The sequence below is a fragment of the Drosophila erecta genome, unplaced genomic scaffold (genome assembly GCF_003286155.1).
Source record: "Drosophila erecta strain 14021-0224.00,06,07 unplaced genomic scaffold, DereRS2 tig00000218-arrow-arrow-pilon, whole genome shotgun sequence".
Lineage (NCBI taxonomy): Eukaryota > Metazoa > Arthropoda > Insecta > Diptera > Drosophilidae > Drosophila > Drosophila erecta.
The window spans coordinates 240,606-252,710 of NW_020825212.1; the positions used below are offsets into that span (position 1 = coordinate 240,606).

Here is a 12,105-nt window from a genome sequence, read left to right on the forward strand (position 1 = left end):
AAACGGGCCGAGTTCCTATATGCACATCCAAATGCCCATCGGCTGGCGCAACCGAGTCCGAAAACTGAGACCGAGTGCAACGAGAACGCGGGTCCGAGTGGCCCCGACTTCTGACTTGGGGAAGCACTCGCGTGGCAACAATCGTCCAGGGCGCACGGCACACACGCAGAGCTGCCGGAGGAGATAGACCATTGCTTCTGGTGGCCAGAGTCGTACCCCGATCCAAGTCCAGGCCCGCAAAGCCCCGCTTATCCATCCGCCTCATATAATTGCCGCCGCTTTGATTGGGGCACGCAGTAAGTCGATTGCAATTACCGTAGCCTTTGACTTGCTGCGCGTTTGCTGTTTGCTGCCTCGCTATTTGCAACAAGTAATAAGGGCGGGTAGTGGGTGGCTGGGTGCTCGGCCTACGCAGCGACCTTGGCCTGGTTTAGGCACTTGTCTTAATTGCATTTTGTCGTCATCGCAGCGCACATGGTGGAGGAGATTGGCTGCCAGAGACAGACGGGCATTGTGGTCGCCATGCCCAGCCAGGTGGCATCGAGCACCGGAACTCCAGCCCCATCCGCCGGCGGCATTCACCAGCAGCACCAGCAGCAGCAACACCAACAGCACCAGCAGCAGCAACACCAGCAGCAGCAGCAGCAGCAACACCAGCAACATCAGCAGCAACAGCAACACATTCAGCAGCAGCAGCAGCAGCACCACCAGCAGCAGCAGCACCAACAACTCGCCAGCAACATGAGCCTGCTGACCGTCAAAGGCGGTCGTTACCTTTGGACCGATCGGGAGCTATTGATGCACCTCCAGAACTACACGCCCCTGATCCTTCTCATCGATTTCGTGGAGAAGACCCGAACCAAGCGCTTCTATGAGAGCTCCGAGCGCTATGAGATACTCATGCTGGTCTTCATCATGCGCAAGGGCGCGCCGTTCTGTGAGAACAAGCGGTTTCCAGCGGAGTACTGGGTTAATCTGTCGGTGGGACCAATTGCCGAGGCATTTGACCGACTGCAGGCAGCAATCGATATACCGGATCCCCAGCTGCCGATCCACATGAGCGTCACCGATCTGACCAGCTGGAAGCAAATGTTCGACCTGGCCATGCTGGATATACGGCGGTTTGCGTACTACACTGATCCCTTGCAGCTGGCCGATGCGGGCGTCTTTAATCGTATCACCTTTGAGCAGCGATTCGGAATGCAATGGCAGGAGTAATGGGAATTGATTACAGATTACAGGATATATTTACGGGAAACAGAATGTAAGCACATCTTCAGCACCAATACACTTTTCCACATTGGGATGGATCGTGGGAAAGGCTACTATATAAATCTGAACGAAAGCATTTAGTAAGTATAAATAGGAGGCACTAGAGTGACCGATCCATCCAAGCCCACATAGACAGAGTTATTTGTTGCGTTAATGTCCCTGCATAGCGAAATCTACTGTTCCGTCTCCAAAACTCCTGATCCTTTTGCATTCCTTGCCAATCCCTCAACTTCATCTCTCCTCCGACTCATCAAATGTATCTGTAATACAAGCGACGTAGGACCCAAAATGCTTTAATGGAAATAAACGTTAGTTACTGTTCAAACGCCTATTTATCTTTGTAAAATTGCGATGCATTCACAACTCGCATTACTCACTATAAAAATAGCACTATGTACACTATGAAACTACGCCTATGTTCCTAATTCGACTTCAAAGAGATCCTTGGCAGTCCCATTTTCAGGGATCGGATCATCCTGCCTTAAGGCTGCCGCTTAGGAACACGATCCCGGTCAAAGATGCCCAGCAGCTTTCCACGAGTCATCTCCTTTGCCTCACGCAGTCCCAGCTGGTAAATTTCATCATGCATTGACTTTATATTCTCGATCAGCTGCTTGGGACTGAGCTGGGCTAGTTCTGGAAAAAGATAAGTATGTAGTGGATATTCTGTAATGTATACATGGCATACTGTTCTTAAATTTGTAGAACTTTTAAGAACTGGTAACCATCTGCCAAGCGATTTTATCATTGGCTTTGCAGCTACTTACCATTGATCTTGGCCATGTCCTCCATTGTCAGATTGTTGGCGTAGTCCGTGCTGCGCGTGTAGATCGGCGTGTCGCTCATGGTGAGGAACTCGTCCATTCCGGGAACTGGAGCAACCGAAACGAAAAAAAAAGTCGTTAAAAATGGCGCCAAATTGTGGGTGCTCACGTCTTCTACACTCACATCGCTCCGGCCATTGGACAGGCGAGGGGCGTAGCGTTTCCATAGAGATAAGCTCGTCCTCAGCCGTGTCAGGCTGGTCCTTGCTCTCCGGGATTTCCTCTTCGGCCGATATCCTACTCCTACTAGCCGCTGAAGCCTTCTCCACTTCCTCGTCCACCGCATTCAGAATGGTTTCTACAAGAAAATCTCATTTTATTGGGCATTCCGGGTGTTTTTAATATTCACTCACCTGTAGAAAACAAATTCGTTGTTGTCTCCGCGTTGCTCATCGCTGGAAATTTTGAAAAACTCCAAAAACTATTAAAAGAAAACACAGAAAGATGCAAAGAAATCCGTGGGCTAATCACTTGCCACCCAGCCAAAAAAAAACAAAGCGTTGCCACTTTTAACAATCACTATCGAAGACTATCGATTATCCGATAAGACAGTGCTATAAAACACCAGGAAGTATAAAACAACTCATATTTTTGGTAAACAAAGAACTGTTGTTGTTGCTTTTCCTGGTTTTATTTATAGAATTTAATAATAACTTGCAAAACAATCAAGAAATTAGTGTGCCTCTGATTCATTTTAAATTCAGAATGGAGAGCAAGCGTCGCTGCAAAGCAACGGGACCCTCCCGCGACCTCTATCGTGCTCTCTTTTCCGCTCATGGTCGCTTAACGGCGCATAGAGACAACTCTGCGCGAGGTCGCCTGCTCTCATTCGCTCTCGCGCGCAAACAGCACTTGGCACACTTTGCACAGTGACGCCAAAAAGTATGTGCTTGCAAAAAGCACATGTGCTGTGCTGCAGTTGTGCAAAAGAAGAGTTCACAGTCGTCTAACCAATTATCAAATTGAACTTCACGGTCGTTATTTCAAAATCTGAATCTTAATTTCATTAAAATGGGGAATCACAATAGCTTGTCAAGCTTTAGAGGCTAATTGGCGCCCCAGACTGGTCACACTGTTCGCTTGCGCAGACTTGTGGACGCCACTGTTTTCCCATGCGCGCTCGCACTTTCTTTCAGTTTTTCAGTTGCTACTCCGCTCTCACTCAGTCCACGAGCACTCACACACACGCACGCACACACATACACCCGCGCTCACCTGTTCCGCCTGCCCGCCACCCCCTCTCTCGACCTTACTGCGAACGCTCCCGTTCCGTTTCGTTATTTTTTTTTATTCGTTGCCATTCAGTTGCCGTTTTAACTTCGCCGCGCGAGAAGCGGAATCTTTTGCCCGTCCGCTCGAGGAAAATCGGAAAACACTGCATTGCCGCTGCAGTGGTGCAGCTCGTACATTTCGTTTCGTTTGGCGCCAAATTTCGAATCGCAAATCCGCTGGCGGATTTTAGCATTGCACCAAAGTTGATCTTGCAGCCCCTCCCCTGACAGTGCCACCACGCACAGCCGCCCAGCCCCCAACCCCCCTCACCCCCTCCGCTCGACGACTCCCATGGCAGCTAGCAAATTCCATTGCGGCAAGCAATCGACAGCCACACATTCACATTTCGATGCGACATGTGCGAAAATCAGGGCCTTTTACTTTGACTTGGACAACACGTTAATACCCACCCGAGCCGGCGATTCCAAGGCGATCAGAAAGGTGAGTTATGTTAACCAAGCCAAAAGTGGACAGCCTGCCAGCCTCCCTGTCCCAAAAATCAGTTTCTTTTCCAGGAGAGGGGTGAAAGTGCGCAGCAGGCGGTCTAGAAAATTTTCCACTGCAGCCCGTCCGTTGTTACGTAGTCAAAAAAAAAAAAACCCGGACGCTCGGTTGATAGCACGCGCCCGAAACTCGATTGTTTATTTGCGTTCCGTTGCGATTTCCTTTGCCTTTCCCTTCCCTTCACATCCCCCAACCCCAAATGCCTCCCCAACAAAGCGAAAAAAAGTAAAACTCTGAGCGGTGCACTCGACAAGGTCTTAACTTAAATATAACCACGGGTACATGCACTCTAGAAGGCTGTCAGCACGAAGGAACCCAACAAATACATCAGCATTGCGTTGGAAATTGGGGATCTTTGGCTTTCGAAGTGCTCAAAGGCACTTAAAAGGATCTTATCATGGGGCGCATTATCATTAAATGTGCACTCTAGGCGGCTAGTGATTGCAAAAAGGTCGGAAGTCGGCGTACTTGGTTGTAACGAAATTCGATAGGAGCGTCTGTAAGGGATCTTAATGCCATCATAACAGATAACATATTTAAAGACTAGAAACTTGAACATAATTTATCCAAACAATGGTTTCTTTTGAAATACACATAACCCTCTGGCTATAATTGAATGGCACTCAATGAGGCTAAAGGTTAATTGATGGTAATAGGTAGCACTTCACAATAGGTGCTTATTTGAACATTCAGAGCTCATTGACATCATTTATTATATAGGATCCTTTCGGTAATTGAGTCTAAGGGTTAAACTCTGTTTAGCAAAGGTAGCTTATCTGCGTTTACCTTCAAGAGAGAAAGGTATTCTTGAAAATGTGTTCTATGTCACGTAAATTTACCTATTTGTGCATTCCAGATTATATCGCCTTATCTTTTAAACTGCTCCAATTTAGATAGCTAACTTCATTACCACCTTCGCGTTTCAATATGCTATGTTCACAGACCCCAAATAAGTCAGTTTCTTTATTCAGTTGCTTTCAATTGGCAGCGGGCGGTGCCCCACCCATTTATGTTTCGGAACTCATGACTTGTGGGCACATATGTATGTACGTAACCAGTTCTTGTGGCAAATCACAAGGATTGCAACGTGATTTCTTATGATTTGTATGCGCTTAGCATCCTGATGCTAGCACCATTTTACATAAGCAGATTGTTAAGCCGGAAAATAGATAACCAATGGAAACTTCCAAGCTATCATTGCAACCATAAAATAGTATATGTACATATGTATATTACTCATGCGACATGTGTAACGGCGGCACTTGCAGTTTGATGATTATTCCCTGATAGTAGGACGATGCTATAGCGATTACGGCATTACGTTCGATTATTCAATTGGCTTCGATTCGATCGAATGATTGGGTTTGACAATCTGACGCTCAATTGAGAACTTTGTGGACGCAATAAATTAGATTGTAGATTGTAGCCATCGGATTTTAATTACTTTTACTAACATTGTCTTAACTTCACTTTAGCCAAAGTTCAGGTAGTTCATTACTTACAGCGTGAAAGTTCTTAACTTATCTTATCCTGGATTCGTCATAGCGTAATTATAGTTTTTACGCTACTGAGGTTTTGGCGGCATTATCATATCTATGAAACGTATAGGTGCTGCCTGTTGGTATATATTTTAAATTAGCACAATTTCCCATTTCGTTCTCAGCTCGCAGAAGTTCTGGAGACTCAGTACAAGTTTGGCAAGGATGAAGCCACTCAGGCCACACAAAACTTTCTAAAGGCCTTCCGCCGTTGTCCGGACAACACGCAAACATCACTGGACTCGTGGCGCACTCACCTGTGGCGCGAATCCCTTCCAGCGCGCCACAAGCACCTGGCGGAGCAGATCTACCCCAAGTGGCTGAGGCTGCGGTATCGCTACCTAGCCGTGCCCGCGGACTATGTCCAGCTGCTGCTGCGAATGCGCCAATCGGGCTACGTCCTGGCCCTCATCACCAATGGACCGTCGAACGCCCAGTGGGAGAAGGTGGCCGTGCTGAATGTGCGCGGCTACTTCGACTGCGTGCTGGTCTCATCGGATCTGCCATGGGAGAAACCGCATCCGGATATCTTCTACACCGCCTGCAACTTTCTCAATGTCAAGCCGCAGGAGTGCGTCATGATCGGTGACAAACTGGAGACCGACATCAAGGTGGGTTGAGCTGGGGCCATTCACCAGTGTGCTCACTACCAACTGATCAATCTTTGCATTTAGGGCGGCCACCTGGCCCAGCTGGGTCTCACCTTCTGGATGCCACTGAGCAATAGCAGCTCGGCAGCACAATCGTTGGAGGGTGTGGAGTACAAGCCGCACGTCAAGCTGGGCAACTTGCTGGAGATGTACAAGTACTTTCCGCGGCTCAACGCTGTCGCCCTGCCGGAGCTGCCCTCGACCTCCAGAAGATGTGGCAGCCACATTAGTCCCAGTGGCCAGGGCTCCGGTAGCGGCAGCAGTTCCAGCGTCAGTTGCGTGTCAATTGCTGGTCATGGATACCATCACCATAACCAGCACCTGCAGCAGCAGCAGAGGCAGTGGCACTATCGACGAGGCGTTTCACTGCCCGCCATGGATTGCTCCAATAGCGAGGCAGAGAACAGCTGCGACAGTTTTCTGTAGGCAGAGCAGAGGATCTAGGGGATCGATACGGATCGAGAGATTGTTGAAACATTACAGGTACCTTCAGTTTACAAAACTATAGCTAAAGAGGATTGAGGAACGTAGAACGGGAGTAATATTCACGGATGGACGAAGGACAGCCAGGAGAATTGGAAACGAATGCAGGAATTTAAAGTTCAACTATTAACGGGTGGAGCCCGGAAGCACGGTGAATCTCGATATCTGCCATTAGACTAAAATTAAGGCTAGCAAACAGCATCGGAGCACACAAACTACAAACTACAAACTACAGCAAACAAGTACATGGAACAAAAAAAAACCAAAAAAAATGTAAAAACCGAGGACAGGAAGCAGAGCAACCAAATGTATTTTTCTAAGCGAATTTTCTGTCACATATTTTGTAAATTGATATAACGCGCAACTGAAACTACGTCAAGGTGAACGTAAAACGCGACAAAAAAAAAGTAATAAGAAAAAAGTGAAAACGATACAGTAGAGCAGACAAAAACCACAGCACGAACCTCTTTCAGACGTTGATTAAAAAAAAAAGAGCAAAAAACCAACAAACTAACAAAGAGACGACACGAATAACCGAATCACCCACAAATCTGTAGTTAAGCCATTGGCGATGGATGTACGTGAATGTTAACTATTGTCTTAGTCGTAGCCTTTAGTCGGGTATTGTAATCGCGGCCTCTCGCAGCTGTGGGCCCACACTGTTGGCAAATTGTTATTTGCAACCACCTCCTCCTCCCCATTTCCCCGCTCCACTCCACTCCACCCCAGCCACGCCCCAATCCAGCCCACAAGCCCCAGGTTTTCAACACCCACGCGAAAAGCATCGTTGATGATATATGTATGTAGCTGGCTCAAATGCCGGAGCACTGTTGATCATGGAAATGGAAAATAAATGACACCCCAAATTCAGCGGAGTTTTCGTTTCTTCAGTCCATACCATGATTACCTTACGATATGCCCCCTGAACTGGGACTATAGTGGATCCAGCTCCAGTCCACAGAGGACTGTCCACCAACCACTTGTTGGCATCTCCCTCTAAAGCGTGCACTGATCCACTTCGCGTGGAAATGAAGGCAATGTTCGGTAGTAATCAAAGTAAAATAAGCTTGATTTGTTTTTATTTATTTTGGGGGGTTCTTGTTTATGGACTACAAATACGCTATACGGTAAAATGGTATATCGCTTGCAGAATCAGCAAATAAAAGTTAGAACCAACACTGAATCTTTCGCAGATTAATGCAAACGTCAACTGGCTGTATAATTGTTTCTCCACACATATACCATACATACATATACAATACGATTATACATATGCATATATAATTATAATCAAAGTCACGTACACGTAAAAAAAGTTCGGTTACAACTGACACGTTTTCAAAAAAAGTCGACAAAACGAAACACTTTCACGCGATACCGAGGCATTTTGCATATTCGGCTGGCTAGCTAGGCTTGCACTTGGCTTTACTTAAGTTCGTTATTCACGCATTACGCTTTAGTTTCTTTTACAAAAGAGCACTTTTCAGACTACAAAATACCCTAAGAACCCTTTACTGGAAATGGATTATACATAGATAATGGACAAAATGAAAAAAGAAAACGTAACGTAATATAACATGGAGTAGTTGATTTGCAGAGGTTGTTGTTATCATCGTAGTAGTTAATAGCAGGTGCTGCCGTCGTCGTAGTATAGTAGTATTTATCGTTCTTGTAAAGCATTGTACAACATTGTTATCCGCTTAAGTGTTAATCCGATGGTTCATCCATCCTACGTCCTACGCCCATCTCACTCCCGGATTGGCCGTATTATTGCTGGCTGCCACGTCGTTTAGTGGCGCTTCGCATTGGCTGCAAATAACTCCTCGATCTTTTTCCTGCGCTTCGTCAGCAGCGGGTTGTTCGACTTGTCCAGCGCCTTGATTTGCATCTGAAAGATAGAAAAGGTCAATTAACAGGGATTTCCTTTCAAAGGGTCAAACTAATCAAAGCATTCCAGGCGCATTAACCTCCGCATTCCTGTTAGTTCGTATAATTGGCGACTTTCCAGTTAGCGACTGGCAGAAAAAAGGGGGCTAAGAAGCAGTCTACTTGCTAATTGCTTAAGCAGACTAAAATTGAAATTTATTTTCCCATTGTATAAACAAATGGACCGCAAAGGCTGCACACAATACGTGGTGCAAAGCAAATGAGTAATGTTATATAATAGAGTGGAAAACTCTCCTTGGGTTTTACCTCACAGACAAAACAATGGCGAGGTATTGTTTACTTTGCCATGCTAGCAATGCGGATGACCCACCTGATCGTAGTCCACGCGCATAGTGGCCAGCGAGCGCATCATCTCCTCCTGCACCTCCGGCCAGGTTTCCTCGCTCTCCTTCAGCATGCGACCCGTGCAAAGCGGTGTCTGTGGAACGTCATTGTACTGGGCAATCCACTTGTTGCTTATGACGTCCTGGATGCGCAGACGCTCGCTGGGATCCACATTCAGCATGCCCTTGATCAGATCCTTTGCCGCCTTGCTCACATTCGTCCACTCCGGATCGGGAAAGTCATACTGGCCGGTGCGGATGCGCTTTTTCATGCCGGGCGAAATGGCCATGCCGTGGTTGCTGTAGAACGGCGGAAACCCGCACATAATGATGTACATCACCACGCCCAGCGACCAGATGTCACAGCTCTTGTCGTACTTCTCCGGACCCAGAACCTCGGGCGCTGCAAAATGAACATATGATTAAAATCGGAACAATTCAGAAGCAAAAAATACTTATTCACGACGGAAATTAACTTTCGATGGTGGAATGAGAACTAAATCCCCTGATATATTCGAAATCTTTCTTTCCGTTCTATTGCAAATTAAGTGCAAACTTTCGAACAACGCTTTCGCAACGAGATTGAGAACAAGGCTGAATTGATTTACAGAAGTTATAGTTAAAGTTAACTCAATAAATTATGTAAGGGGGGTGAGCTGACTTATAAAACTCATTTTACTATCAGCTGTGTGGTGAATAATTAAGTCAATAAGTCAAATGCCTGTCATGCAGTTTCCGGCCATGCCATCAAAAATGCCATGCCATAATTCAGAGTAGATAAACAGTGAATTTTAACAATTATAGAGCATTTTTTCGCGCCCAATGTGCTCTTTAACCAGCAACTGATAATGATAATCCCTCCGAAAGCCACTCACCCACGTAATAGGGAGTGTAGCAGGGCGTCTGCAGCGTGTAATTGCTGAATGTCTCCTTGGCGAAGCCAAAGTCCGTCAGTTTTAGGATCGCGTTCGGCTGAGAGGTGGTGTACAGCAAGTTCTCCGGCTTGAGGTCGCGATGCGCAATGTCGCGACTGTGCAGATAGTCTATCGCCGCGCAGATCTCGTGCATTATCTGGGCCGCCTCCCGCTCCGTGAATGCGCTATCGGCCTTATCCTGGATCCTCTGGAAGAGCTCGCCGCCCTCCATGCACTCCATGACAACTAGGAGGCACTTTCTGCCTCTATAGGTGTTCTCGTAGACATCGATGATGTTCACAATGTGCCGGCATTCGCTGACACGCCAATGCAGATCCACCTCGCGACGCGCCTTCTCATTTTCCAGCAGCACCTTGAGGGCATAGTTCTGTTTGCTGAGGCGGTGGGTGCACTGCACCACCTTCCCGTTGATCCCGAGGCCCAGTACCGTGTCCGAGACCTCGTAGTCGTCCACCAGTGGGGTGGTCTTCGGTTGCCGTTGGTTCTGCAGCGAAAGCATTCTGGAATCGGCTGATCTCTAACTGAAAAGTATAGACATGGTCAGTTGAGTTTTGGTGGATTGTATACGTTTCAATCACTTTGTAAGTATTCTAGTCAGCCTTCGAAGCCTTGATGTGATACTAAATAATACAATAATAATTCCATACTTGACTAACTTCGTATTTGTGCAATTAAACAAAGCCTTAAAGTGATTTAATTATTGAGAGGCGCTTCTTTTCATTTCAATGGTGAATGGAAAGCCAATTTTGGTTAACAATTAATGGGCAACTTATTTGCTTAACGATTTGCGCGCTCATTGTGGGTCGAGCCTAATAGAGTAGCCGCTTGAGAAACAATAAATTTGATTTAACTATTATCTTTCGCACAACTATTGTTGTCATAAATGTAAAGTTCAGTTAATCTGAGTGTAAAGCAGTTGGGCTCTTTAATAACTGGCAACTTAGTATGCCGTGGGAATCGTGAGGGGAATCCCGCATTATTTTCCACTGCTCTTTTAGAAAGTAAGTCCCTGGATAATAATAATACAAGTACGTCGAGATAAATATATTTGTTTCAACTGGTTGGCTCAAGATATATAGTGAAGATCTAATATATGGAGGGTATATTACTCTTCGGCGTCTATGAAGCGAGAATAAGAAGTGCGATGTTCAGTTCCCCAGCCTTATATACAGAATATGGAGATCCGAGAACATCGAAGAGCTCCGATCTCGACTCGACTACATTCAAATTGCATGCAAATGAACTTACACAAAGGCAGAGAAACCAATATGAAAAAAAATCTGTGGGCGGAGGAAGTTGGGTGGGGTGGCTAGTTAAGCCTACAGTCGCTGCATATTTTCGTGTTTTCTTTCTTTTCTGTTTTTCCGGGGGAAATACGTTATACAATGTTTTCTTTTTCTGTTATAACGGGGAAAACAAGAAAACGATGGTAATTGCATATGTTGGACGCGTTATCGGTAATCGCGTGTATCGATACACTGCTGTGTGCCGAGTGCATTTGTGTGCGTGCCGCACTGCTGATGAAATAATTGGAACATTGGGTTTATGTTTATTTCGAGCACATTACGCATTGGCGGAGAATAAAACTACTTATTGTTTTGCTTCCTGTAAAATTGGCCAATTAACGCGTATTTTACTGCCCACATACACACACCACACTCACACCGAGAAGCCCGCGCACTTTACACAGACACACACTATCGAACAAATCTATACAAATGCAAACAATGCGTCATGTTCTCCCACTGTTTAACTAATATTTCCTAGATTTCTGCTTTCCACTGTACACGCCAGTACGTTTTCTATTTTATCTTGTTATCGCTCTTCGATCGCTTTCAGGTGGCCCAGATTTTTCCTGGCCACGCGCAGCGATTTTTATCTTATCCGCTCTTGTTTCACGCCCGGGATATATATCCAGCATTATCACCTGCCGTTCAGCTGATCGTATTTACCTTTCGGATATTTATTTTAGCGTGCTATGTAACGGAACGAAAAAAATGAACAACAACACAACCAGGGGAATTTATTTGTAAATGCTTCGCGGTGTGACCAGGAGGCACTGAATGGAAAATACTACAATAAATGCAATGCACAAATTTCGGTATGCCAGTCAATCGATTGACGGCTAATCGGCTGGTTCGATATTTAAAAATCGATTTTTTTTGATCGAGTGCGCTTTCCAATTAGATTTTGCAGTTATTGGAAGACGGACAACATACAAAGTGTTATTTGCAGAACAGCTAAGTTCGAAATGCTTGGATTGAAATCGACTACTGAAATACATAATAAACAAAACGAAAAAAAACGTATTTGCCTACTAGTGTCGTGACTATCGAGTATTTTCCCGAGCTATCGAA

The 12,105-nt window shown here is 45.8% G+C and overlaps 4 protein-coding genes across 7 annotated transcripts; 2 read left to right on the forward strand and 2 right to left on the reverse strand.

Annotated features, from left to right (window-relative positions):
- The first annotated feature begins 41 nt into the window (after window positions 1-41).
- On the forward strand, window positions 42-1,603 carry LOC6550839 (pre-mRNA-splicing regulator female-lethal(2)D). Its single transcript, XM_015155525.2, has 2 exons — window positions 42-296; window positions 470-1,603. The coding sequence occupies exon 2, from the start codon at window positions 475-477 to the stop codon at window positions 1,216-1,218; it is 744 nt and encodes a 247-aa protein (XP_015011011.1). The 5' UTR covers window positions 42-296; window positions 470-474; the 3' UTR covers window positions 1,219-1,603.
- Window positions 1,389-2,647, reverse strand: LOC6550840 (protein lin-52 homolog). Of its 2 annotated transcripts, XR_003408112.1 has the most exons (5): window positions 2,450-2,647; window positions 2,221-2,394; window positions 2,040-2,144; window positions 1,650-1,908; window positions 1,389-1,563 (listed from the first exon to the last, which is right to left on the reverse strand). XR_003408112.1 is itself a non-coding variant. In XM_026982783.1 (4 exons), exons 1-4 carry the CDS (start codon window positions 2,487-2,489, stop codon window positions 1,754-1,756), a joined length of 474 nt encoding a protein of 157 aa, XP_026838584.1. In that variant the 5' UTR covers window positions 2,490-2,647; the 3' UTR covers window positions 1,586-1,753. The 2 variants fall into 2 exon arrangements, 1 of the variants encoding a protein (XP_026838584.1); XM_026982783.1 differs by lacking the exon at window positions 1,389-1,563 and having other exon boundaries at window positions 1,586-1,908.
- On the forward strand, window positions 2,624-7,418 carry LOC6550841 (N-acylneuraminate-9-phosphatase). 2 transcript variants are annotated; one of them, XM_026982782.1, is made up of 3 exons: window positions 2,624-2,690; window positions 5,536-6,021; window positions 6,085-7,418. In XM_026982782.1, the coding sequence occupies exons 2-3, from the start codon at window positions 5,791-5,793 to the stop codon at window positions 6,484-6,486; spliced, it is 633 nt and encodes a 210-aa protein (XP_026838583.1). In that variant the 5' UTR covers window positions 2,624-2,690; window positions 5,536-5,790; the 3' UTR covers window positions 6,487-7,418. The 2 variants fall into 2 exon arrangements, with proteins under 2 accessions (XP_026838583.1, XP_001977006.1); XM_001976970.3 differs by lacking the exon at window positions 2,624-2,690 and adding an exon at window positions 2,887-3,809.
- A 191-nt stretch (window positions 7,419-7,609) lies between these two features.
- LOC6550842 (MAP kinase-activated protein kinase 2) lies at window positions 7,610-11,850 on the reverse strand. Of its 2 annotated transcripts, none has more exons than XM_001976971.3 (4): window positions 11,701-11,850; window positions 9,689-10,269; window positions 8,801-9,216; window positions 7,610-8,431 (listed from the first exon to the last, which is right to left on the reverse strand). In XM_001976971.3, the coding sequence occupies exons 2-4, from the start codon at window positions 10,245-10,247 to the stop codon at window positions 8,333-8,335; spliced, it is 1,074 nt and encodes a 357-aa protein (XP_001977007.1). In that variant the 5' UTR covers window positions 10,248-10,269; window positions 11,701-11,850; the 3' UTR covers window positions 7,610-8,332. The 2 variants fall into 2 exon arrangements, with proteins under 2 accessions (XP_001977007.1, XP_026838582.1); XM_026982781.1 differs by having other exon boundaries at window positions 11,676-11,850.
- Window positions 11,851-12,105: the final 255 nt, after the last annotated feature.